General features: G+C 35.5%; 4 protein-coding genes across 7 annotated transcripts; all 4 read right to left on the bottom strand.

The window, feature by feature from the left end:
- Positions 1 to 1574: 1574 nt before the first annotated feature.
- LOC136779447 (tropomyosin-2-like) lies at positions 1575 to 5943 on the bottom strand. Its single transcript, XM_066737045.1, has 6 exons — positions 5704 to 5943; positions 2407 to 2540; positions 2106 to 2294; positions 1930 to 2005; positions 1734 to 1866; positions 1575 to 1657 (listed from the first exon to the last, which is right to left on the bottom strand). The coding sequence occupies exons 1-6, from the start codon at positions 5941 to 5943 to the stop codon at positions 1575 to 1577; spliced, it is 855 nt and encodes a 284-aa protein (XP_066593142.1).
- A 656-nt stretch (positions 5944 to 6599) lies between these two features.
- LOC136779624 (tropomyosin-2-like) lies at positions 6600 to 10456 on the bottom strand. Of its 4 annotated transcripts, none has more exons than XM_066737314.1 (7): positions 10283 to 10456; positions 9608 to 9691; positions 8663 to 8959; positions 8429 to 8562; positions 7731 to 7919; positions 7576 to 7651; positions 6600 to 7499 (listed from the first exon to the last, which is right to left on the bottom strand). In XM_066737314.1, exons 3-7 carry the CDS (start codon positions 8900 to 8902, stop codon positions 7284 to 7286), a joined length of 855 nt encoding a protein of 284 aa, XP_066593411.1. In that variant the 5' UTR covers positions 8903 to 8959; positions 9608 to 9691; positions 10283 to 10456; the 3' UTR covers positions 6600 to 7283. The 4 variants fall into 4 exon arrangements, with proteins under 4 accessions (XP_066593411.1, XP_066593409.1, XP_066593412.1 ...); XM_066737312.1 differs by having other exon boundaries at positions 9602 to 9691; positions 10283 to 10454; XM_066737315.1 differs by lacking the exon at positions 9608 to 9691 and having other exon boundaries at positions 10283 to 10305.
- Positions 10457 to 10979: 523 nt separating this feature from the next.
- On the bottom strand, positions 10980 to 19989 carry LOC136779623 (death-associated protein kinase 1-like). The gene is made up of 18 exons (XM_066737311.1): positions 19745 to 19989; positions 19069 to 19147; positions 18886 to 18998; positions 18651 to 18811; positions 18457 to 18577; positions 18077 to 18377; positions 17941 to 17989; positions 17440 to 17556; positions 17081 to 17353; positions 16820 to 17002; positions 16618 to 16732; positions 16329 to 16520; positions 15978 to 16219; positions 14913 to 15002; positions 14513 to 14677; positions 13742 to 14431; positions 13270 to 13592; positions 10980 to 13127 (listed from the first exon to the last, which is right to left on the bottom strand). The coding sequence occupies exons 1-18, from the start codon at positions 19782 to 19784 to the stop codon at positions 12968 to 12970; spliced, it is 3414 nt and encodes a 1137-aa protein (XP_066593408.1). The 5' UTR covers positions 19785 to 19989; the 3' UTR covers positions 10980 to 12967.
- A 488-nt stretch (positions 19990 to 20477) lies between these two features.
- Positions 20478 to 22921, bottom strand: CCT3 (chaperonin containing TCP1 subunit 3). Its single transcript, XM_066737160.1, has 4 exons — positions 22694 to 22921; positions 22538 to 22599; positions 21129 to 22266; positions 20478 to 21045 (listed from the first exon to the last, which is right to left on the bottom strand). The coding sequence occupies exons 1-4, from the start codon at positions 22728 to 22730 to the stop codon at positions 20633 to 20635; spliced, it is 1650 nt and encodes a 549-aa protein (XP_066593257.1). The 5' UTR covers positions 22731 to 22921; the 3' UTR covers positions 20478 to 20632.
- Between the last annotated feature and the right edge of the window lie 727 nt (positions 22922 to 23648).

The following is a 23648-nucleotide window of genomic DNA, read 5'->3' as shown; positions in this document are numbered from 1 at the left end:
GTACCTCCAGACCCATTTAAATTTGTTACATCTCCACCCTGTAGCCAATATCCCATAACAATCCGATGAAATGGTGTGTTTCTAAATGTACCAGAAAAATATTAAATAATATATTAATTTATTATTACCATTTTATATATACCTAATTCTTACTTATAAGATAATCCTTTATAACCACGACAGAAAGCCTCAAAGTTTGCGCAAGTTCGAGGAACAATATCATTGAATAATTCAATTATAATTCTACCCAAACTGTGTTTAGCTTCTTGAATTTCAATATCAAAAAAACATTTTTTTCGAATTGAAGAATTCAATTCCTTAATCACCGATAAATCTAAGACCATATTATTATCCGACCTGGTTTGTCCTTTCGATAAAAATATCAATGGCATTGATTTCCTAAATTTTATCAAATTAAGATTATGATTTTATCATTTTATATTAAACAATTTGACGTAGCAATGAAATATATTTTTAAGATACCCTAAATTTGTACAACGCTGTAAATACATATTTTTCCAATCTTCTATAAATTCTTTCATTGGATATCTGGTAGGGGCATTAAGTAATTTTATTAGAAACTTCTTGTTATCCTCCAGAATTAATTTTTGCCTCGTTACTTCTTTTTTAAAATCAATAGATTTATACGATTTAATTTCATTCCAGCAATCAACTCTTCCCTATGTAAAATATAAAAGTAAATTATTATCCTTTTAAAATTAGTAAGCTATATGAAATTTATAGTTTATCGTATAATTCATCTCTGTTCTTACCCCTAGCCTTACAATAGCATTCAGTTTTTTCAATAGATTTAAGTTTTCTTTATCTATTTCTTTCATTCGATTTGCGTCAATTCCTAATCTTCGTGGATTATAAAAGTAATACGGGTCGAGCTTAGGTGGTTTATTATCAATAAAACAAACTGCATTTTTTATTCTGAAACGATGCTCTTTGTAAATATTTCTTTCGATGTGTGCCATTTTTAGGTCTAATAATCGAAATAATTTTTTTTTATGTAAATCCTAATGATCGTTTTGAATGCTAGAAAGTGGTTATAGTTCCTATTTAAGTGAGCAAAGCATGGCCCGAGCTTTACTCATGGCACCTATGATGATATTAAAAAACATAATTGATATCATTGCTCTAACATGCCAATAATTGTCATTCCATCCAAATTTTTTACACAAAAAATTTATAAATTCATTAAATATGCCAAAAAACGGTGGGTTATTCAACAGGCGAACATTTATTTTGATCGAAAGTTATTTTAGCCATGAAAACGTAAACTTCAGTTCAAATAAAACAATAAGCCTGTGAAATGATCGATTGGTATCGGTATGTTGGAAATGTCTGAGTATAGAGGTTGAAATTAAAAAACTTAAAATATATCTCTCACGAACCTGTATGGATAAGGCTTTGAAATTCGAAATAGAGTTTTAAAGCACTCAAGAGATATGGTAAAAATTAATAAAATACAAAATTCAAAATATATTAATTTTTACTGTATCAATCCAAAAACTATAATTACAATATTCAACATTTATTCCACCAATTTACCCATAATAATATATTTATCAATATCCAGTCAATTCTGCGAACGTCGAGTCCATACCATCACAAATATATTTGTACTTTTCCTTTTCTTTAAACAAATAATCTAAAAGAATCATTTTAATATATTAAAAGTACATTGTATAAAGTAATTAATAAAAAATACTACTATTATCGTATACCTTCTCTAGCATCCATCTCTTTTAAGAAAATTCTAACAGTTTTCTCAGCAGCAATGGCACGCTTCTCAGCAGCTTTCAATCTAACTTTCAGGTCTTTCAGTTGTGCCTTAAATTCCTCCACTCTTTGATTAGCCTGCGTATTCAGAAAAATTCAAAAATTCATAGATCACTTTGAAAATGATAAACACAGCAGTACCTTTTCTTCCGAAACTTCCAAAGATTTAAAAATATTTCCTACTATGAATAGCTCATCCTCGCGTTCTACAATTTTTCTAGATAAACAATGGAATGTTTTCAACAATAATATAACAATATGAAGAGAAAACGAATATTTTTATATTTATCAATTACGTGCATAGTATATATACATACGCTTCGCTACATTTCACTCTTTCTTCAGCAACTTCGAGTTCATCCTCAACCAACGCTAGTTTCCTAGAAATTTCGTCAGATTTCGTATCAGCGTCTTCTGCGATTAATCTGGCCTCTTTCAACTGTTCGGTCAATTGATCCATCCTTTCCTCGTCCAGTTTACTCCTGTTTTCCAGCACCTTGCAAATCCTGCACAGATTATATTTAGGGATGACGCAAAAATTGGAAAAATATATATTTTACATATATATATAGTTATTGCTCTGGTGAATGAGAGAAAAAGAGAAAATCTTTGAAAAACCTTTTGGCATCCTCGGCAGTTTCCATCGCCTGGGCGAGTTTTGCTTGAGCACACAGTCGTCGCTCCTCAGACTTCTCCAAATTCTGAATGCACGTTTGCATTTTTCTGTTAAGGATAGCCAGCTTCGACTGAGCCTTTTTGGAAATTGCAACAAAAAATTAACTTATATAACCGAATCTTTTTCTTATACAATCATTTCAATTGTATCGGCACGTCTTTGGAAACTATTTTACAGGCAATGGTGAAATCAAACGATAAAATTTACTACTTATCATGGATTAATTATTATTTGGTGAATCAATGGGAATTATTAAGATAGTTTTCAGTACTGTAAAAGCGGTGTATTTAATTTTTATAAGTAATAGGTATATACAGCATGTGATATACAATAAAAGTTTAATCGTTATCTCTCGATGATTATAAAAATTATATATATATATATATATATATATATATGCTTTGGGAATAGTATATATTACAAACTCTACTCAGGACCGACATTTTTCTCTTTCGGAGGGTCGATCGGCGCGCAGAATTCGCGGTTGAATAATTCGAATCGTGTTCCAAGGAGAGTTTCGCGCGCGCTCGTTTTGTTCGGGCCTGTTGTGCAACCATGAACCAGATCGGGAGAGTTCGCAGGCTTGGAAACTCTCGAAGACAAGCCGATTTTCCCAGCTGTTGCATCGCGTGATCGATTTCCTTGTTGAAACGCTAGCAAAAAGCTTCGCTCCGATTATAACGATCTAATGTAATTACTTCTGGTTGTTACGCGAGGGGAAAATACGTATTAGCATTTATTAGAGGAAGCTCGAAATCTGTGGGATTTTTAAGGGGATCCTTCTGAGTCTTATGATGTATATAGATTTATGTGATTTATTTATCTATAATCAAGATGACGATCAACACGTCTTCCCCCCCCCCCCCCCCCCACCACTTTATCCTCGCTCCCGCTAAAATATGTTGCTAGTCTGGTTTTATCTTAGAAAAATATTTTTATTAGCAAAGCAAACACCCTATTGCTATGTTATGATTGATTTATTATGTTAATTCGACTAATCATGACGCGTCTTATTTTTAAGCAGCTATATCGTAGTGCTAAGCTGTCTAAAAGTGCTTAATGTTGAATTGTTTGTTGAATTTAGAATGCTGATCGCTGATTGCTTATAAAAATTTAAATAATCAATCAACAATCGATATTTTAAATCCAAAATGGCTCCAGTTTTAAAATTATCCAGACCGGAAGTGTGCATTGTGCGGCCCGCGCTCAGCAATCGCATCTGATTAGCGTAGTCCATTGCTCCGACCAATCAGATTCGTTTGTTCCCACTTCCGGTTCAGCACGCGGTCTGTCACTACTGACGGATCAATTTTCGAATCTCCACGTGGTGTGGTTGTCAGTGAATGGCGCGCGCCGGGTTCTTTTCGTCGTAGTCGCTGACAACCGATTAATTATATATTCGCGACTAAAAATAATTAATACTTTTATTTAATCAAACATGTGCAGTTTCATTATTGAAATTCTTTAATTTTACCCTTAGAGAAAGTACTTCTCAATCACTAAACAAGTTTCTGTTATAACAACGAACAAAGCAAGTTGATATAACAAATATATTCATTCGTGTAACGAATAGTTTAGTACGTAATAAACTATTCGTTATTATATCAATGATTTTATTTGTTGTATTAGCGAAATTTATTCATTGCTATAACGAAAAATTGTTTATTGATTGAAGATATTTTTCACAGTGCAGATTTGATTAAATTTATGTAAATCCAATTACTTGATTCTCTTTAAAATAAAACATAACAATGAAGTGCATAGTGTGATTAAAATAAAAGTATTTACGCATGTAGGAATTGGCCGAGAAATGGAAAAAAATTCATAAACAAAGATAGTGCGCGGCGCGAGTGTTGTGCAGTGTTTTGGAGGATGCAGCGGCCAAGGGCAACAGCCCCAAGGACTCTCATAGCCTGTGAGTATTATCATTATTATTTAATGGCTCAAATAAACCGAAACAATTTTGTTAAATAGAATTTAATTTAATATTCTTTTCTTTTTCTCTTTCTTACAGTGGGCGATCTCATTGGGAGATGAAAGTGCGCGTTGAAAATTAAAATTGATTTTAAATATCCGCGTCGCGTATAGATTCGTTTAAAAAACCCGCGTCGCGTCGCGTCGTAATTATTTAAAAGTTAATAATCGCGAGTGCCATCGTCGTCGTCATCTCCTGCAGCCTGCAGAGGATCATCGTTGGATTTTCGCCGAATGAGTGAGTCCCACGGGTAAAACTGTGGATTTTTTTTACTAACCTAAGAATGACCGAAAATCTACCGGTAGATTCCAATCGGTCCTTCTTCGGTTGAAACCGTTTCTTTGTATCTTCTTGTGTTTCCAGGTTCTTTGCATTTTAATATTTTGCGTGCGTGCGTGCGTGCGTTTATTTCAGCGTTAGATTTCCGATGTAGGTAGGCCCCTTAGTTTTGCGTTTTAGGTAGGCACTATAGCTTCCGGTGTTAGGTAGGTTTTCTTTTCAGGTTCTTTGTTGTTTTAACATATTTTTTGCGTGCGTGCGTTTTTTTCTTTCAGGTCCTGCATTGCGTTATTATATTTTTTGCGTGTGTTTTCTTTTTCAGGTTTAGCTTTTCGATTAGGTAGGCTGTTTAGCTTTGTGTTTAGGTAGGCACTATAGTTTTCGGTGATAGGTAGGCTTTCTCTTTTTCAGGTTCCTTTTTTCCTAATTTTCTTACCCTTCCCATCCCTTCCCGGGGGTAAGAGCCGACGTATGCTCAGGAACAGAGTCACGCGCAACGAGTTTTCTTCCTTTTTGGTTTTTTCTTTTTAAATATACAAATTATTTGTATATTAAAATGAATTAAAATTAAAATAAAGCAAAAAGGAAGGAACATAGCCTCTGCTCTGTTCAAGACCATTGCAATAGCCTTCGCGAGGTGCCCCTGAGTGAGCAAAAAGCAATGGATCTAGAGGAGAGAAGGTACCTCGAAAAATTTACCTTCATTTAAAAAATATCTATATATTACACTAAACGAAACAAAAACAGAAATCATGAAGATTCAATGAAAACTTGGAAGTAATTTCGAATAGATTAGATTTGACTTTATATAATCTCACATCTATAACTATATATCCATACGAGAGAAACAAGATCGTCCAAATTCGTAAGAGATCAAGAAAAGAAAAATTACCATAAATTAACTATACTAATTATATATATATATATATATATATATATATATATAATAACGGGGGTGTAATGGAAATCTGACAAAAAGCTTTACCATCATTAGCGTAGTCTCCTTTTCCTCCAGATCGTTAATAGATTTTTCTAAATTAGCTTTGCTAACTTCCAAATCGTGCTCCATTTGCACCATCTTCTTCGCCAAATCACGCACTTGGTCTTTAAGGTTCTCTTCCCTCCTTTTAGCCTCCTTCTCCTGCAGACCGCACGCATCAGCACGGTCCATCGCCAAATCCTTTTCAACTTTCAGCGTCTGCAATCTTTTCTTAATCGCGTTCATGACTCAAAAATTAGCACCAATTAACTATACTTATTATGAAAATTGTTCAAATAATCCTTCTTTGCTACATCAAAGGAAAAACCTATACAGTCAAGGATATAATAATTAGCTTATCAAAGAATGTATACGTATATGTGTGTGTATATATATATTTGTGTGCTTCTATACTTTATCTCAAAGTCTGTTCTTCTCTCAGTTCGAGTTATCTCAATTGGTTAACACATATATAAAAATAGTCTGATAAAAGAAATATTTATTTCTCCTCGTAGATTTTGCACGTAAAGCAAGTGAGTTACTGTACCCAATGACCGGCTTCAACAATGTTTTATAGCCTAAGAGAAATGCAAAAGAAAATAAATGACCGAGTTCTTTTCTTGGACTGCACAAATGGATTCTCCGCGGACTTTTTACTTTCTTTCGATCGATGCCTCCTTATTTTCTTTTTAGTGCTTAATTTCCATTATTCCAGAAGCTTATACGATTCAACCGGTCTCTCGCTTTGCACAAAAACCCTCGTTTAAAAATTCCTCTGCTTTAATTAAAAATTAATCCCTCCCATTTTGCTTGGAGAAATTTGCTCATCCCCCCATGCAAGACTTATACCAACATGGAAGAAATACAAATAAAATATGCATATTATACGTACATACGTTTATTGTCTCGTTTATTGAAAATACAATTTATACGTATACAGATAAAAATAAGTGATTCGTTCGGGCACACGGTAGCAGCTTTCGTCGAGTTTGCAAATTCTGAAAGAAAAATTGCTGGAATAGTTCGAAGAGGCTCTCTGCTGGACTCTAAACTTTTGGCAGGTAGATTTACAAAGCGAAGCTGACTCGGCGCGTTAGCGAATATCCGTGTGTTAGTTTTTGAAGCCAAAGCACACACTCGTGCGATACTTTCTCGCAAAGTTGCGGCGAAACATTATAATCTGAGCCGCAGCACTCGACGAACGAGCAAGTTTTCAGTTTTGCGTGGTTGCTTCTCCCTGTCTTTATCGCACAACGTTCGAGAGGAAGAAATAATCCAGGTAAATGGCAGCGTGTTATAAATGGGCAGTGCGAGGCAATCGACAAACGAAAGCTACGTTGATCGAGCTTTGATTTTTTAGTCACAGTTTTTTCTTTTTTTCCTATCAATTCGAGAGCAACGAAAGCGGTTGTGTTGCTAAAGCCAAGAGCCAAACGTGTCGTTCGAAGAGTGTAATATCCTAATTGGAGCTGGGAGAAGCGTTACAGTAAATATAATTTGCAGTGCAAGCATGGTAAAATAAAACGAAGCCTCATTTTCCAGCTGTTGGCTTTAGGTTTTTCGCAGCTTTTCCCACTTTTCCCCAATTAATATCCTGTCATTTCAGCGAATGTGGCGTCCATATCATCGCAGACTGCTTTGTATTTCTCCTTCTCTTCCCTCAGTTCATCCTCCTTCATGTCCACCTCCTTCAACAATTTCTTCACGGTCCTCTCAGCTATTATAGCTCGTTTCTCAGCTTCCTTCAATTTCTTTTTCAACAGTTTCGATTCTATCTTGAATTCCTCCACTCGTTGATTAGCCTAACAATTTATTCTCATTAATATTGTAATCTTTTTGCACATAATTTAAATTAATTTTTCCTTCCACCGTCATTACCTTTTCTTCGGACACTTCGAGAGATTTGACGATATTCTGAACGATGAACAGTTCGTCCTCCCTCTCGATAATCTTCCTGTGTACAGAATTTGTTCCTCGTTCGTTTAATTCAATTTTCTAAGCGTTTTCTCGGAGAGTCGAGAAATTATACTTACGCTTCACTGGTTTTCACTCTCTCCTCCGCAGCTTCCAGCTCTTCTTCGACAAATTGCAATTTCCTCGAGATTTCGTCGGATTTAGCGTCAGCGTCTTCCGCGATTAGTCGAGCGTCTTTTAACTCTGACATTAATTTTTCCACGCGTTCTGCGTCCAATCGACTCCTATCCTCCAATACCTTGCACATTCTGTAAACATTCGATGAGCATTCAAAAAATATCCTATCAAAAATAAATTCTTAATTATCAAAATAACAATACCGAGAGTGATCCAAGAATTGACGCTATTTTTCGACCAAATTATCTCAAAATAAAAATTGTTGTAATTTCATAAAAAAAAAAAAAAAAAAAAAAAAACTCTATTCTCATTATCAGCACTTGGATCACTCAGGCCCCCAGCAAGCCTCGATTGAATTCAGTCAATCGCGGAATAACCAACACATTTTGCAAAACAATTTATTTTGGTAGAGAGCGGCAAATATTTTGGAAAAACTTGAAAGGTTCCTTCGACGAGTAAACTGGTTCGTTCGATTGTTGCGCAATCGCTGTAGTGCGCTTAATTAATCCCTGACACTAATCGCTAAACGTTGCGGCACGTTTCATCTCGACGCAAGGCCGAAAGTTTGATTTTTCCACGACAGAAATAAAGACAGTGTTTTTAAGCTCATAAATCGGGTGTTAAACGAATTTTTAGGAACCTTTTCGCATCGTCAGCGATTTCCGTTGCTCGGCCAAGTTTCAATTGGGCGGACGAGCGTAATTCCTCCTTTTTCGAGAGACTCATTTCGATTTCTTGCACTCGCTTGGTCAGTATGGTTCTGTCCTGCTCGGCCTGAAAGAAATTTGGAGAGAAAAAAATTACTCGTCAATCGAATCACTCGCGTTGATGTATCATTGCCTCTTTTCCTTAATTTGTGTTACAATCGACATACTTTGGACCATGATTTTTCGCACTGCTCCAAATCAGCAGTGGATTGTTCCAGGTGGGCTTTCGCCACAGTGTAATCGCGCTCGAGCTGAGCGTGGCGTTTTTGAAGATCCCTCAATTCGTCGTTGAGCGAATCCGCTCGCAAATCCTCCTGCTTCGCCTTTTTCTCGTTGACCTCCACCTGCTCGTTCGCGGCGTCCATCTCCATCTTCAACGCCGCGATTTTCTTCTTGATCGCCTCCATTGTGTGCGATTTCCTCTTTCAGATCACCGATTCGATTCGCTATACTCGTCCACGAACCTGCGACAATTTACAAAGCCATTTTATATCTCGGTTGCTCCATCCTCCTTTCACGAAAAATACTGACAAAAGTGCTGCGCCAAAGCGAAGACCGCAGTCATCGCGAGGCGTTGATATAAAAGACGACCAATCAAAGCAGATAAAAAGCTAGATGTATGCTGAATTTGTAAAGCCTGATGATTAATGGAATTATTTAATTAGTAATAAGTTTATTTTATTATTCGATATTTCAGACTGAAATTTAATATATTTGCTGATGCTATTTTTGTGAATATTATATATATAATTCTTGCTATAAGTTTAATAATAACAAAAACAATAATAATGCGTGTGTGTTTAGCATGGTGCAATAGCTTGACAAGAGTATTTAATCGACAAATTAATTGTTTAATTGTGTTAAAAGAGCCAAAGCTATTCGAATGGATACAAAAAGTCAGGGGAGTTTTTTTGCCAAGCGTTTTGTTAATTTTTACAATGCCTTGTAAATAAGTTTTTGCGAAAGCAAGAGGGATTTTTACGAAGACCCATTGTACATTCGAGCGAGATAAAGTGCTTTCAGCAATTAGAACAGCATGCTACGGCATAGCACGGTGTATACTATATATATACACCCAGTGATCCTACTGCAAAGATAAAACTTACTCCGACCTTGATCCGCTATTCCTCACGGCTGATTTAGGCAAATCTCTCGCCCAGGAATCATCCATCCTGATTTCCATTGTATACTTAAAGCTAAAATAAAACCAATAGTCCGGAACGGCTGATCCAATTCACGACGAGTCGTCGCTAAACTAAAGTCTCCTCGTATATCGGGACGATAAATGAAATTCATAAGGGATAATGTTTGTTTTATCACCATAGAGGAGCCAAAGATTCTATGAAGTAACGCGATCAAGTACACACGACGAATTAGAAAAATAATGCATGGAGTAATAAAATTTTGGTGTTGAAACGTATGGTTAAAAAAAAGAGACAGGGGGGGGGGGGGCTATTGATTATAATGGAATTAAATTAAAAAAATTGAGGTAAGAACGAGTTTAATGAATCGGAGAAAGTGAAAAGTGAAAGAAGAAATTAGCAGTGGGTTGAATCAGAGGGATAATTGTGGAGAAAGGAGGGGGAAGATAAATGTGATGAATTTGATTAGAACCGAGAGTGTCTTTGACTTGAAACGAATCGAGTTGATTGGATAAGGGATCGTAGGGGAGTTTGGTATTGGACGACGACGCTCGGGTGTAAGTTGTTGAAAATGATTTTTGGGGAAAAGGGGGTAGAGTGGAGAATAATCAAGTGGGGGATGAAAACGATAAGGAGGTGACTTACTGAAATGCGATGACCTGTGTGGGAAGCAGAACCGGATGCCTCCGAGCGCCAAGTTAAAATAAAACGAAACTGGCAGTGCGCACCGCCTCGAGCTGACCGATCCAATACGGATCTATAATTGCTTGTCGGCTTTGGCTATCGGCCCGATTTTCCTTTGCCTGCTCTTCACTGCTCAATCCCCGTTGCTGCACTGTGTGGCACCAGCGAGAAACGCGATCTCCGCCTCCCCGTGCTATTCTCGGCGCCGAGGAATCCCGTTCCTGATTTCTAACCACGACCACGTAACCGACTACTCACCGTAAACACCTGCCTCATCGTACTCCATAAACTTCACCAGGATGCGCGAAACTCACAGCATCCACATGCCTGTGTTTCGCGAAACATCCATTTACTCATTCGGAAACTTTCCTCCCAATTCTTACACATTCTGCACTCAATTGTCCTATTATCCTTCATCGTTACAAAGAAAGGCGGTTGAATGCTTATTACTAATCTTTAATTTCATTATTATTAATAATAATCACATGTTAGAGCTGCTAAATTTAAAGATTTCATTCGTATCCTGAAATCGTACATTAAGACACAATTTTTCCTATCTAATTTAGAGCTTAGCGTTGCGTTAAACGGATTTCGATTTAAATTAAATGTATTTTCAGCTGGGTACCACAAAAAAACGAGAGTTGGTGCAAATTGTTTTATTACGTCACGTTATATGCTCGTATGAAGTAATATGTTATTATTATAAAGTGAATAACAATTGAGCTTTTGATTTCCTTGATTTTTTAAAGTCGCGTAATTTAGTGAAATTTCATTCAAGATTTTGTTCTTTTATCTGATACAGCAGAGACTACGTTTGCGATTATAAGTAATAGCAATAAATAATAACTAATGTGTGTGACACTTTTTTATTCAAGGCTATCTACAATAATTTACCAAAATGTTACTAAAAGTATTACACACTTACAGTCAGTTTGATCTATTTTGCTATTATTTTATGTGCATGTGTAAAATGCTATTTACAAGACATCTGTTATAGGGTGCTGTATTTAATGCAAAATTTTAGCATACGATATAAAACTTTGGACTTTCTGAAATTTTCTATTAGTTAAATCTATCAACATTTTCTTCGCAAATAATGGTAAAATAATACAAACATTTTGTTAAGCAATACTAATACAGCTGTAATATTTTTTAAGAGATTTCCTAAATAGCAATGGACGAAACATCGCATTACAATTAATATATTTATTTTAGAAGCGCTTAGATTTATATAAAATATTATACGTAAACTTATTGAATGGTTCCTGTCTTAACGCACGGCAAATATGCGCATTGTAACCTATTTAATTAAAAATAAAATAAAAATGCTTAAAAATAAATAAGTTACACACACACACATATATATATATATATATATATATATATTTAAATTCGTTAAAAAATGAATAAATTTACGATGCAATTTGCTTTTCGATCAATGTGGTAAGCAAAGGCATACAATATGACACGGGAAAAGCTGGTAGATATTATAAATCAATTAACGATTATATATTATAAAGTAGGCAAAGGAATCATATCGACAAATACTGAAAATTGTGCGAGTTGAATGTAGCCGGGTGTAACGAGCTCTTCCAACAGTTCCAACTTTAACAAAAATGGATTTCGTATATTTAAATATATACTAATACTGAACTAGCAAAATATACAATTTATGTAAATTCTTTCGAAAGGAATATTAATATCAAAAACAATGATATCTGGGCAATTCACTGCAATAAATAATGCCTTTCCTGAGACCCTATACTAAATTTACGTTAAACACCTTCACTCAGTCACTACATAAATAATGTTCTGTTTTTTAAATTTTGTAGCACGTTGCCTTAGATATGTATCGTAATACTCTTTTCTCGGCTACTATTCAATTCCAGTCTCTCTAATTTTAAATTATACCGTTGTTTATACAAACAAATTGCAATGCTACAAATGATTATAGCATAGCAAAAAAATACTCTAATTTGACAAGTGAAGAAATTTAAATTATACTACAGTATTACCTACAGGATAAAATATACTATATACGGTAATTAATATATCTATTAATGTAACATAATAACGTGTATACATATTAATGCAACATTAATAATATAGCTTTCCAAGCAATGGCATAAACGCAACAGTCTTATATACCAACATACGCAACGTATTTGTCTTACATAAGATGAAGTTTGAATAAAAAACTTCATTGGAGATACAATAATACGTGCTACTTTTAGACTCAAATATTCTTAAAAGTAACTTTTTTCTTAAGTCACTTACAACAGTAGCAGTACAATAGCAATTTGATTCTAAGTCTTATAGAAATCATGTTACGTATTCGCAGACTTATAGAAAAAGCAAAATATGGCAATTTGCAGAAACCTTTATAAAAATGTGTAGTAGCAATTCTTTTCAAATATTTTTTGTAGGAATATTGTATATATATATATATATATATATATATACATTTGATGAAAAAACAATATATGGCATTCTTTAGAAATATTCTTAGAAATTTAAATCTTTTACGAAAACTTATGATATTAAAGAACGATGTTCGTAGAATTTATATGGTTGTTAGTGATATTGGGCGGAACCGATTAGCAAAGTCTAAAATGTGTTTATATAGCGTTTATAATCGCAGCATGGTCATCTAGAAAGATTTGATCCAGTCTCCGAATCAATCGTCATTGAAACATATACTGGGGTATGAGAGAGTAAAAGATGAGCGGCATCCTCTCGGTCGAGTGCTTTTAATTGTTGGACAAGAATACCAACTGTATAATCTGTACCAGCATTGTTCAATAATCTAAAAAGTATTTGATACACTAAATTATAGTTATAGATTACATAAAGAAAAACTACTATTTTATATACGAAAATTGGTACTTTCATCTTCGATTCAGTTGTTTAAAATATAATCAATAATTTAATTGAAACAATTACTTTACCTGAGTGTTGGGCTATGAACGGTGCTATCAAGCTGAGCAACCCAATCTCCTAAACCAAGCCTAACAGCTAACATACACCAATCCCTCCCATGAGGATCAGGCGGATCCAACATCTCAGCTAATCTTCTTTGTACAGCTGGTTTTATATATTTTAACGGCTGCTTTGTACCCGGTAGATAATTATCAGTCAATGGCATACCACAGCTCACAATGTCCCAAACACTCTCTTGCTGGTTATTGAATGGGCTTTCCATCATTGCTTCGTCTAATTTTTTGTCCAACAAAGCTGAGAGAATCTGAGATGACTCCCAAGAATGTATAATCTAAATAAGCGGTTATTTATTATATTAATTACAAAATGTGTGAAGGTGAATTTAAACCATTATTTGTTATAATTTAGCTTATTGCTAAATTACAGTATATTAAAGCATATAAGCGTTTTACTATATAAATATTTTAAGATATTTTTTACCTCGTCATATTCGCGAAGTTGAATGGGACTAAGCCAATGTCTTTCTATCAACATGCCAGGCGCCACAATATCGACAGTAGCATCCAATGCATCTAGTATAATAACCAAAAGTGTAAAACATTGAGTGCTTGTCCCTCGAGGTCCTCGTATTCTTATTTCAATGTAACCTTGATCTTCCTCCTCAAAAGTGACTATACTCTCACAAGGACCACTACACAGTTTCGATCCTCTCCACCACTGATACAGATCAGAATTACAGGGGTCCCAACTTTGTGTAATTTTTCGAAACTGAGCTTGCAAGTGTGGAAAAATTGCACTGAGGTGGTACAACGACGCTTCTGCGTGCACAAGTCGCAGTCCTACGTGTGGAAATGTGCTAGAGCTCTGCCATGGCTCCCAAAGACCAGGCAGCCGTTCAACAAAATTCAAACAAGGAATCTCATATTCCACTTCGTCGTCTTCTACCTCGCAAGAAACGCATAAATTAGCAGCCTGCAGAACTTGCAAAGCTTGTCCAGCTGGACAAGTACATCGTGCCTGAAAATCTTCTAGTGTATAAACACCGGTAGTTCGACCGCCGGGTCGACCTCTTTGTTCCAAGCTTAACTGCGAATTAATAACATCCTGCCAGAACCATTCAACACTCAAAACTACTAAATCACCTGGCAAAAGTAGACATTCTCCCAAATTCTGAAATAAGCATGACTTAAGAATTAGAAAAAAAAAACTCATTTTATTATATAGATACGGTACTAAACATGTGTTACGAACCTGTAATTGTAAAACCAGCTGTTTACAATGCTCGTAGGAGACCAATGGATTGATTTTCCTGACTTCTGACAAAAATTCATCCTGTGTAAGCACTACAGGAGGTACTTCTAAAGATTGTACGTAATTTCTCCACGCTTCGACCAAGCCTGTCCATACCATAGTACTCTACAATAAAAAGAAACATTTCAACTATATCCCTCTCGGCTCTAAACAAATTTGTTATACATATATACACTCAAATAAATAAATATATACAAATGATTGTCTTTCTGCTTTATCACAATTGACAAAAAGTGCATGTATATGTATTTATGGGATATAAAGCACAAAGCCACTACAGAGTTATTGTATTAGTAATACATTTCAGTGTCTTATCAAAGGAAATGAGAAATGGTTCGACCTGTTTATCAAGATTCGCCAGGAGCACGTACGTGGCCGCTGCATGCGGCGTGTCGCGTCGAAGAATACTTTCTCCAACTTCTGGTCCATCCTACATCATGCATTGCATGCATTAAGGCTGATGTTAATAAATGTTAATGGCCAAATAATCACAAACCAAAATCTTAATCTCTAATCATTCATTTGTGTGACAGCAAGATACAATCAGATCGAATGACATCAATAGAAACTCTTAATTTAAACTTGTGCTTTTTAAGACATTGCAAATGATTGAGATAGATTAGATAACTGTGAATCAGATAATATTTTAATAAAAATTATTTAAATAATTTTATACATAGATTAAATGAACCATGCGTTAAATGAATAACCCCAAAATAAATCCTTTTCAAATGTGTTTTTTTTTTTTTTTTCAAACAAACATATTAAGAAAAGCTTTTTATGCTTGGTTTTAACGTCGCATAATATATTACAAGATTAGACTTAAATATCATACAAATGACCATATGCAAAATGAAGTGTCCCTTTTCTGACCAGGACCGTTTATGAAATTAATAAATGTACATATATATTTGTGAAACTTGACTTCCCTTTACTTCTTTTTTAAACATAAAGCTATTATCTCCACAAAATTGAATGTAAAAAAAGCACTATCCAGTATCTTTTACGAATAATAAGTATTTAACGAATGTTTCACAGTAAAAATGTATTTGATAAAAATTGATAGGCATGTATTGTAACAGCTCGAACGAGTCACTCATGTCAACCAAGCATATGAAGCAACGGTCCTGCTCTTTGATACCAAGTCCGAAATCATGCTACGGTATCGTGCATTCTCTAGCGTTCTCTGAAATCGTTTGAATGATGTGATGTAGACTAAAAAAGTTAATTATATTCGAGTTAAGTATGAACTAGAAGAGATTAGAGAAAAACTATATCTCGGTTGAAATTGAGAGACTCGCTATTTTTTTCTTCAGTACTCATTATTAGAAGAACCTCTCTCTTCTAGTATTTACCAATTACGTTAGTTATTTTCTTTGTCAATAAAGAAATTATAATTATGCACCTCGAGAAATTCCATCCTTGCATTGCTCAGGTAAGATCTGAGTAGCTTCACGCCTGGACTAGAAGGATTCGTTGCATCTAGAGCGACCATTTGTAGATCTTCGTCGAGAATTGATGTGAATTCTTTAAGAAGAGGCAGCAGCGGTGCAAGCAAATGCCCACCAGTTGATTGTGGAATAACAGATTCAGGTGCATAGGTACCAACCAAGATTACTTTTACATCATTAGATTTGCCGGCAAAACCTTTTGGAACATAACGAATTCCAGTTATTTACATAATTTTTTCAAATATATAAAGGCCTATGTTGTAAAAATAAATTAATTGTTTTGAAAAGGAATGAGATAATCATACCAATATTTACTGGAGGAATACGATCTTGTATGAAACGAAGCCAAAACTTAATTTGCTGAAGTTGAACTGTTAGTGGTTCCCTAAGGCTAACAGTAATAAGATGTATAGCAGGTTGTTGAAACCTGAGAACATGATGGTAAGATGCTAAGAATTCTTCGCGTCCGCACAATTCCCAAAATACGCACTCTCCGCCTACAAAATAATTTTATTAAAACTAGAATCTTATTCAGCATGCAATTATAATACAATAAAACTTATTTAACATTTATAGATTTATCAATGGCCTTACCAATATTACCGCGACTCCAATCTACTCCTTGAGTACCTTCATACTCGCTATCACTGTATTCAAAACTGAGAGACCCATGTTTGCTTGTTACGTCTAACTCTATGCTTGGCTCCCTCTAAGGATAAACAATTTAATTTTATATTAAAGTTTTAACCATTGCTTTCTTATATCCATAACAGCATTAATAGCAATAAAACTGTACCTTCACTGAACAGTTTTGACTACGAGATCTTCGAAAAAATCCAAAGCTAAAAATTCCCGACTTTAAAGAAGATACCAGTGAAGTTTTGCCGGATGCACAATGACCCAATAATCTAATATGCAAACGATCTATTGGTCTGTGAGTTGGTTGCAACTGTTTGATATAATTTTCACGGTGGTTTGGCTGCAAGAACAGTTCATTAACATTAGTAAGTGAAGCATGATTGGATAGGATATCAAAAGACATGGATAATGCACATACGTTCCTCAATTTATCCAACAGGTTTGCTATTTCTGGGTACCCATATTTGATCGCAGTTACATCCGCGCGAATACCATGATGAGTTTTATCAACGTCGCAACCAGCAAGGCACAAATATCTAACAATATTTATATGACCGTGTCTAGCAGCTACATGCAAAGGTGTTAAACCTTTCATGTTTGACGCATCCAAATCTATTTCGCTATCTATTAAAAGGGCTACCATCCCTTCATTTCCAGTTGCACAAGCTATATGTAAAAGCGTGTCTTCGTTCTGCAGCATAAAAGAATATCTCATGAATGCGCAATGCGTCAAACGTCAAGTCACTGTCATTGGTATCTGAATAAAAGTTGTCATACGGAATCTTTGACATTTAAGGGTGCTCCTTGTAGTAATAATTGAGAAACAGCTTCTATGCAGCCTCGCTTGACAGCGCTGATCATTGCTCCACCAAGGCCCTGACAAGCATCGGACTCCTACATATTAACAAAAAAATCAGAATAGTACGAAACGTTATACTCTTTAATGTTCTAATATGATAAAACAATAGGAGAATAGAACTTATCAAGTTTTGAGATGTATTACAACAAAACGGTTTGTACACAAAAGAAAAATTGTGAAGGAGAAAGCATATTTTTTTAAAGAAATAATACCTCTCGGTGGTAACTTAAAAATGTGTATTATACAAAAAAAGATTCGTATATATAACATACGAAATAACTGTACAACTGTAATATCAATCAATACACAAATTAGGATCATTATATCCTATATAGGAAAATAATTTAAACAAATAAAAAATGGTTTTGGTCCCTATAGATATGTAAAAATAAGCAATAGGCATTCGTTCAGGAACACACCGTGAGGATCCAAGGATGCTTAAGGCACGAATCGGCACTTCCTCTTTCTCTGAAAATATACAAGCATTTCAATTTTTATTACTCATCAAGAGTTAACACAAGGCTTATAATATTCTTTGCGATTTTAAAAACTCACTTTGGATCCTTGATCAACAAAGATCGTATAAAGTCTTTGGCAATTTCAGACACTGAATTAAAAAACTCGTCGTCAAATTGGTACTGACATGCAGCTACATTAGCATAAGTTTCTTGTTTGTCTTCTCCTAAAAATGGTGATGCACCACTTAAGAGAATATAAGTTAAGACACCAACTGCCCATAAATCAGTCCCTAAACTTAATGGTTCATAATTTACAATTTCAGGAGCCACAAATTCTGGAGTGCCAAATAATGCTCTGTGCTCTGAACCTGGTACTAAACGATGAGAGAGTCCTAAGTCTATTTAAAGAAAGAAGTAAACATCTATTACAAAAAGAAAACTATCTATTTATTACAATAAGTCAAACTGTTCAGTCACCTATTAGTTTTATACTGGGCATTGGAGGTGGGCTTGACAATAAAATGTTTTCAGGCTTTATATCTAAATGAGCCACTTGATGAGAATGTAGATGACTAAGAGCCAACAATACCTGACGTACCTTTAAAAAATATTATAAATAATATAAAACCACATGACTATGGGCAAATGCTCCAAGAAAGCAATATACTAACAACATGAGCAGCTTCAGCTTCTCCTGATGGTGTCCAATGGAATAGCTCACCACCAGATATCAATTCCAATAATAAAACAACAGTTGTACCTGTGTCTATTACTTTATAAAGTGACACAATGTTTGGATGCCTCAATCTTGCTAAAAGTCCAGCTTCTCTAGCTGTAAAAACAAAGAATATAATTAGATAAAAGACCTCAGTTTCAAAGGTAAAAAACTGGGAATAAAATAGTTACCTATATCAGCCGTGGCTACCCCTCTTGCCACCCGTCTTTTTCTCATAACTTTTGCTGCATATGTTTTGCCTGTCTCAATCTCCATACACTTTCGTACAATAGCAAATTGCCCCCTAAAAATATGTAATAGTACAAGTATGGAATTTAAAATTACAAATACTTTCTAACAAAGATCATCCATACTTGCCAATCTCTTCCAGCAGCTCATAGTTCTTTTCAATAGGTTCATGTTGTACCTCCATCAACGTGTCCCACTCTGAGCCTACATGACAGATTTAAGGTTATATTTTTATCTTATTTCATTATTATAAAAAATTTAATATTCTGTTGTACTGATAAAATTTTGCTTGAGCTGGGATTGCAATTAATGAGCCACAGTAAAACATTAAAGTTTTGAAAAAGGACAGTGATGAAAATACTTAAAAGTAAAAACAAATACATATTATTCAATTTGGACCTACATAAGCTGAATTTTATAAATACAGCTTACCTAAACAGTAACGAAAATTCGCGGATAAATAAAACAATGAGACATGTATAAAACAGGAAGTTAGGAAATTCCGTAGTAAGAAAGAATGCAAGGTGTTGACATTGATGCAAATATAAGCATCTGTCAAATAAACTTGCTTGTCAACAGAGAGGGGGAAAGTCGTGAAAGCATGGAAAATAGCTAGTAAGAGAGAGGATAGGAGAGATAGATAAGAACTAGAATGAACAAAGAATCGCGAGTAAATGGCCACCAATTAGCGTACCGGATATTCGAAATAGGTAGAAAATCGTTGAACATCTGTCAGGCTTGGCATCGAAAGAATCATGCAATGATTAAAAAAAAAAAGATGAATTACGAGTTACTTGTTACCATTAGAAGTTCCTAGCTGGCGAGATGTGCTCAGCATCATCTCCCGTTCATGCTGATCATCAAATCTATTTGAACAGTTTGGAATTTCGCAAAAAGCCGTTACGAAAATTGAAATTGTGTGGAATCCAACAGCCTTTGCCCATGCCGGTGCACCTCACTCACCTCACGCACACATACAAAATCGATTACCTTCTTGGCTTATATTGCTACATGACGTATATGACGGTGAGCGTCAGTGAGCGACAGTGAGCGTCAGCAGCAGCAGTCAGCACTCGCCACTCAGCAGCACCGAGCGACCGAGCAGCAGCGACTTGGGACTGTGGAGAGGGAATGTGGGGAACTTGGAACTCTGGGAAGGGGATACTAGGGAAAGGAGAGGACGGACGCCCCCATAAATTCATAATTGCAATTTAAAAACTGCTGAAGCTGGAATTGCATAGGAGAATAAGGACACCACCTTTCTTTTCATAACTTAATCGTCTTAATCCTTTAAAATCTTTTAGTCTTTGAACCAATACCTTATCAAACTCAAAAACGAATTACAAAAGCAAGCTAATTTCGTCACTTTTCTATCAAGTCTTTCAGTTCCCAAGTGCTTCATATTAGAAGTTGAAACAAATTTTTTATTATAAAATCTTTTTCAGATACTTGTGGCATATATGTTCGATTTTCCTCTCAATAATATTTAGTTTTCATGCAAAAAATAAAATGCAACTGCTTTTTACAATAATCTTTTAATTAGTAAAAATGCATACAGAGTGACAAATACCTTAGTGTATGTGTGAAAAAAAGCGTAATTAAACTATATCGTCATAAATGCGTGCATAGTTTTTTAAACATTAAATTAAGGCCGAATATCAAAGTGAAATTTTGAACAAATTATTAGCTTCACTCTTTCATGGATTCTTCCGTGACTTGACTCGGTGCCGGATTGTCGTTATCTTTCTTCTTTTTGCTGCCTGAAACTACATCATCGATTCTCAAAATTAGGATGGCTGTTTCAATAGCTGTTTTGTAGGTTTGTAATTTAACAGCAAGGGGCTCCCAGATACCGCGCTCTTTCATATTTACAAGTTGACCGGTTTCACCGTCAATACCCCATGTAATTCCTTCAGTAGCATGCTTTGCACGTAAAGCAGTTAAAATACGAATAGTATTTGCGCCACAATTTTGGGCAAGAGTACGGGGAATTATTTCCAAAGCATGCGCGATTGCTTTGTAAGGCCACTGCTCGACGCCAGCAAGTCCTGCAGCTTTCTCGCTTAGAAGTCGCGATACGGCCATTTCTACAGCACCACCGCCTGAAACCAAAAATAGCAATCAATAAAATGTTTAACGTCCTTTTCTAAGTACAGGGATTAAGCGGATAGCCAGATTGACATACCTGGTACAAGCTTAGGCTCAATTAAAAGATTCCTAGCAACGTGAAGGGCATCTTGTAGGTTTCTCTCGGTTTCGTTCAAAACATCTTTGCTAGCACCTCTTAAGATAATTGTACAAGCTTTAGGATCCTTGCATTCTGTGATATAACAGAAATATTCATCTCCTAATTTTTTTATTTCGAAAAGGCCAGCTTTTATGCCAACATCATCCTCTCTGAGTTCTTCTGTACGATTTACAATTGTAGCGCCGCAAGCTCTACCAATCCTATTCATATCGCTCTTTCGTACTCTACGAATTGCTGAAATGCCTGCCTTCATCAGGAAGTGCTGCGCAAGGTCGGACACCCCTTTTTCCGTAAATACTACATCAGGTTTAACAGCAATAATTTCTTCACAAACTTTTTTAACATGCTCTTCTTCCAACTCCAATATTTTTGTGAAATCTGTATCCTTCATTATTTCTACATTAGTTTGTGATTCTCCCTTTTTGTATTCCAGGGGGCAATCTAGTAAAACAATCCTTGGATTTTTAATGCAACGTTTCATTTTTGGATGAGTGACATCCTTATTAATCATAATGCCTTTCAAAACTGTACTATCTTCTATTGTACCTCCAGGTATTTTTTCAACTTTAGCATATCGTTTTATATCAATTTCTCGGCGTCCATTTTCTTCCAAGAGGACAGTATAAACAGCATCCAGTGCAATTTGACAAGCCAATTCAGCCCAGCGTCCAATAAATTTGGTACCAACACAAGCATTAATTACCTGGACTAACTTAGCTCTATCACCAGTATCTAAGTCTGTGCTGACTTGACTATTAAGTATCTCAACCATATCTTCCAAAGCTTGACGATAAGCTCTAATTATTACAGTCGGGTGCATGCCCTGCTCCAAAAATGGTTCAGCAGTAGCCAATATTTCTCCTGCTAGAACAATCACTGAGGTTGTTCCATCTCCAACTTCCTCATCCTGTGTACGTGCAATTTCGATCATTGATTTTCCAGCAGGATTTTGTACAGTGATCTCTCTTAAAATTGCATTGCCATCGTTGGTCATGACAATACCACCCATGGGGTCCATAAGCATTTTTAGCATAGCTTGCGGTCCTAGACATGTTCTTATAACATCTGCAATAGCCTGAGAATAAAATAATTATATTCAAAACTAGATTGTATCTCAAGGACTAAAAACTAACAGCCAGTATATTACTAATATTATTATTAATCACTACAATACAGGTCAAATTAATGATAAAAGATTTCAATCTGATACAACATTAAATACAATAAATATAATGATGTATCAAAAATTATTTGCTTTATTTCCTAAATACACGTGGGCGTGCCGGCTTTAAAGTCCTTAAAAGGTAAACGTTTCAGTAGAATTTTAAGCGACCCAATTGACTTACCTTTCCAGCTTGAATATTTTCTTTTTGAACTTTACGGCCTGTGTCACGTTTTGTATTTTGACCTGCAATAAATAAAGCATACTGCATTATGTATTTTGCAACTTTCAACCGATTTTATTAAACAAATGAATAGTGGTTTAATCCTTTTCAACTCACTTAAAACTACAATCGGAGCAACTCCTGGTCCGAACATCGTGAAACTACTTGCTTAATAATTGCTCAACAAATCAAAATATATAGCTCAAAAGTAAGCAAATATTGTTAAAAAAAATTATAATTGAAGTAGAAATCTCGTGATCGATTTGGTTATATCAGGCGTATCAGATCAGGCTACAAGACACAAGACAAGACCCGACAAGACCAAACGTTAAACGTGATTAATCCATGAATTGTGGAATTTATAGATTAGTATCACTGTAGATTTTTTTTAAATTGATATTTCATGTTTTCAGCCGGTAAGGTAAAGTGCAGTGTTCTGTTCACAGTGTTCACACTTCACACACGATCCAAGAAATCGTTTTTCGACTGCCGCACTTTGTCGCTGATTGGCTGGATTCTGATTGGCTGACGGTGGCGCTGTTCAGAAACTTTCCTTTAAAGCCTACGGCACACTGCTGGATTTCGTGCTAGAATGCTTGCTAGAATTGTGAAGGTGAATTAAATATAATAATCTCATTGGTCTTCACAAATCTAGCAAGCATTTCTAGCACGAAATCCAGCATAGTGTGCCGTAGGCTTAAGACAGTGCTGCTACAGTGCCGTAGCGGTCACTTTCTGAACGCGGCCGTTCTCATCAGCCAATCAGCATCGAAGTAGATTTGTCCAACATTTTGTGACGTCATTTGTGTATAAGCCGGTATATAAACCCACCACCGCACTGGCGCACTGGTGCACTGGTAGCACTGGTATAGGCCGTGTTCCGTTATTGACTGTGAGTACTAGTAATCTATAGTTTGCGTCACATAAACTATAGATTTTCAGTACTCACAGTCAATAACGGAACACGGCCATAGTATGCACATTGCACACGGGTGGCTGACCCGCTGACATTCCCCCTTCCTCCCTATACAATTGTTTGAGAAGTTTTGATTACATGATTATTTGTAATTTT

The sequence above is a fragment of the Prorops nasuta genome, unplaced genomic scaffold, assembly GCF_024137725.1.
Source record: "Prorops nasuta isolate Cenicafe-Biocafe unplaced genomic scaffold, Cenicafe_Pnas_1.2 PNAS00017, whole genome shotgun sequence".
NCBI lineage: Eukaryota > Metazoa > Arthropoda > Insecta > Hymenoptera > Bethylidae > Prorops > Prorops nasuta.
Note: the sequence above shows the minus strand (reverse complement) of the source record. Positions and strands in the feature narration are given on the sequence as shown.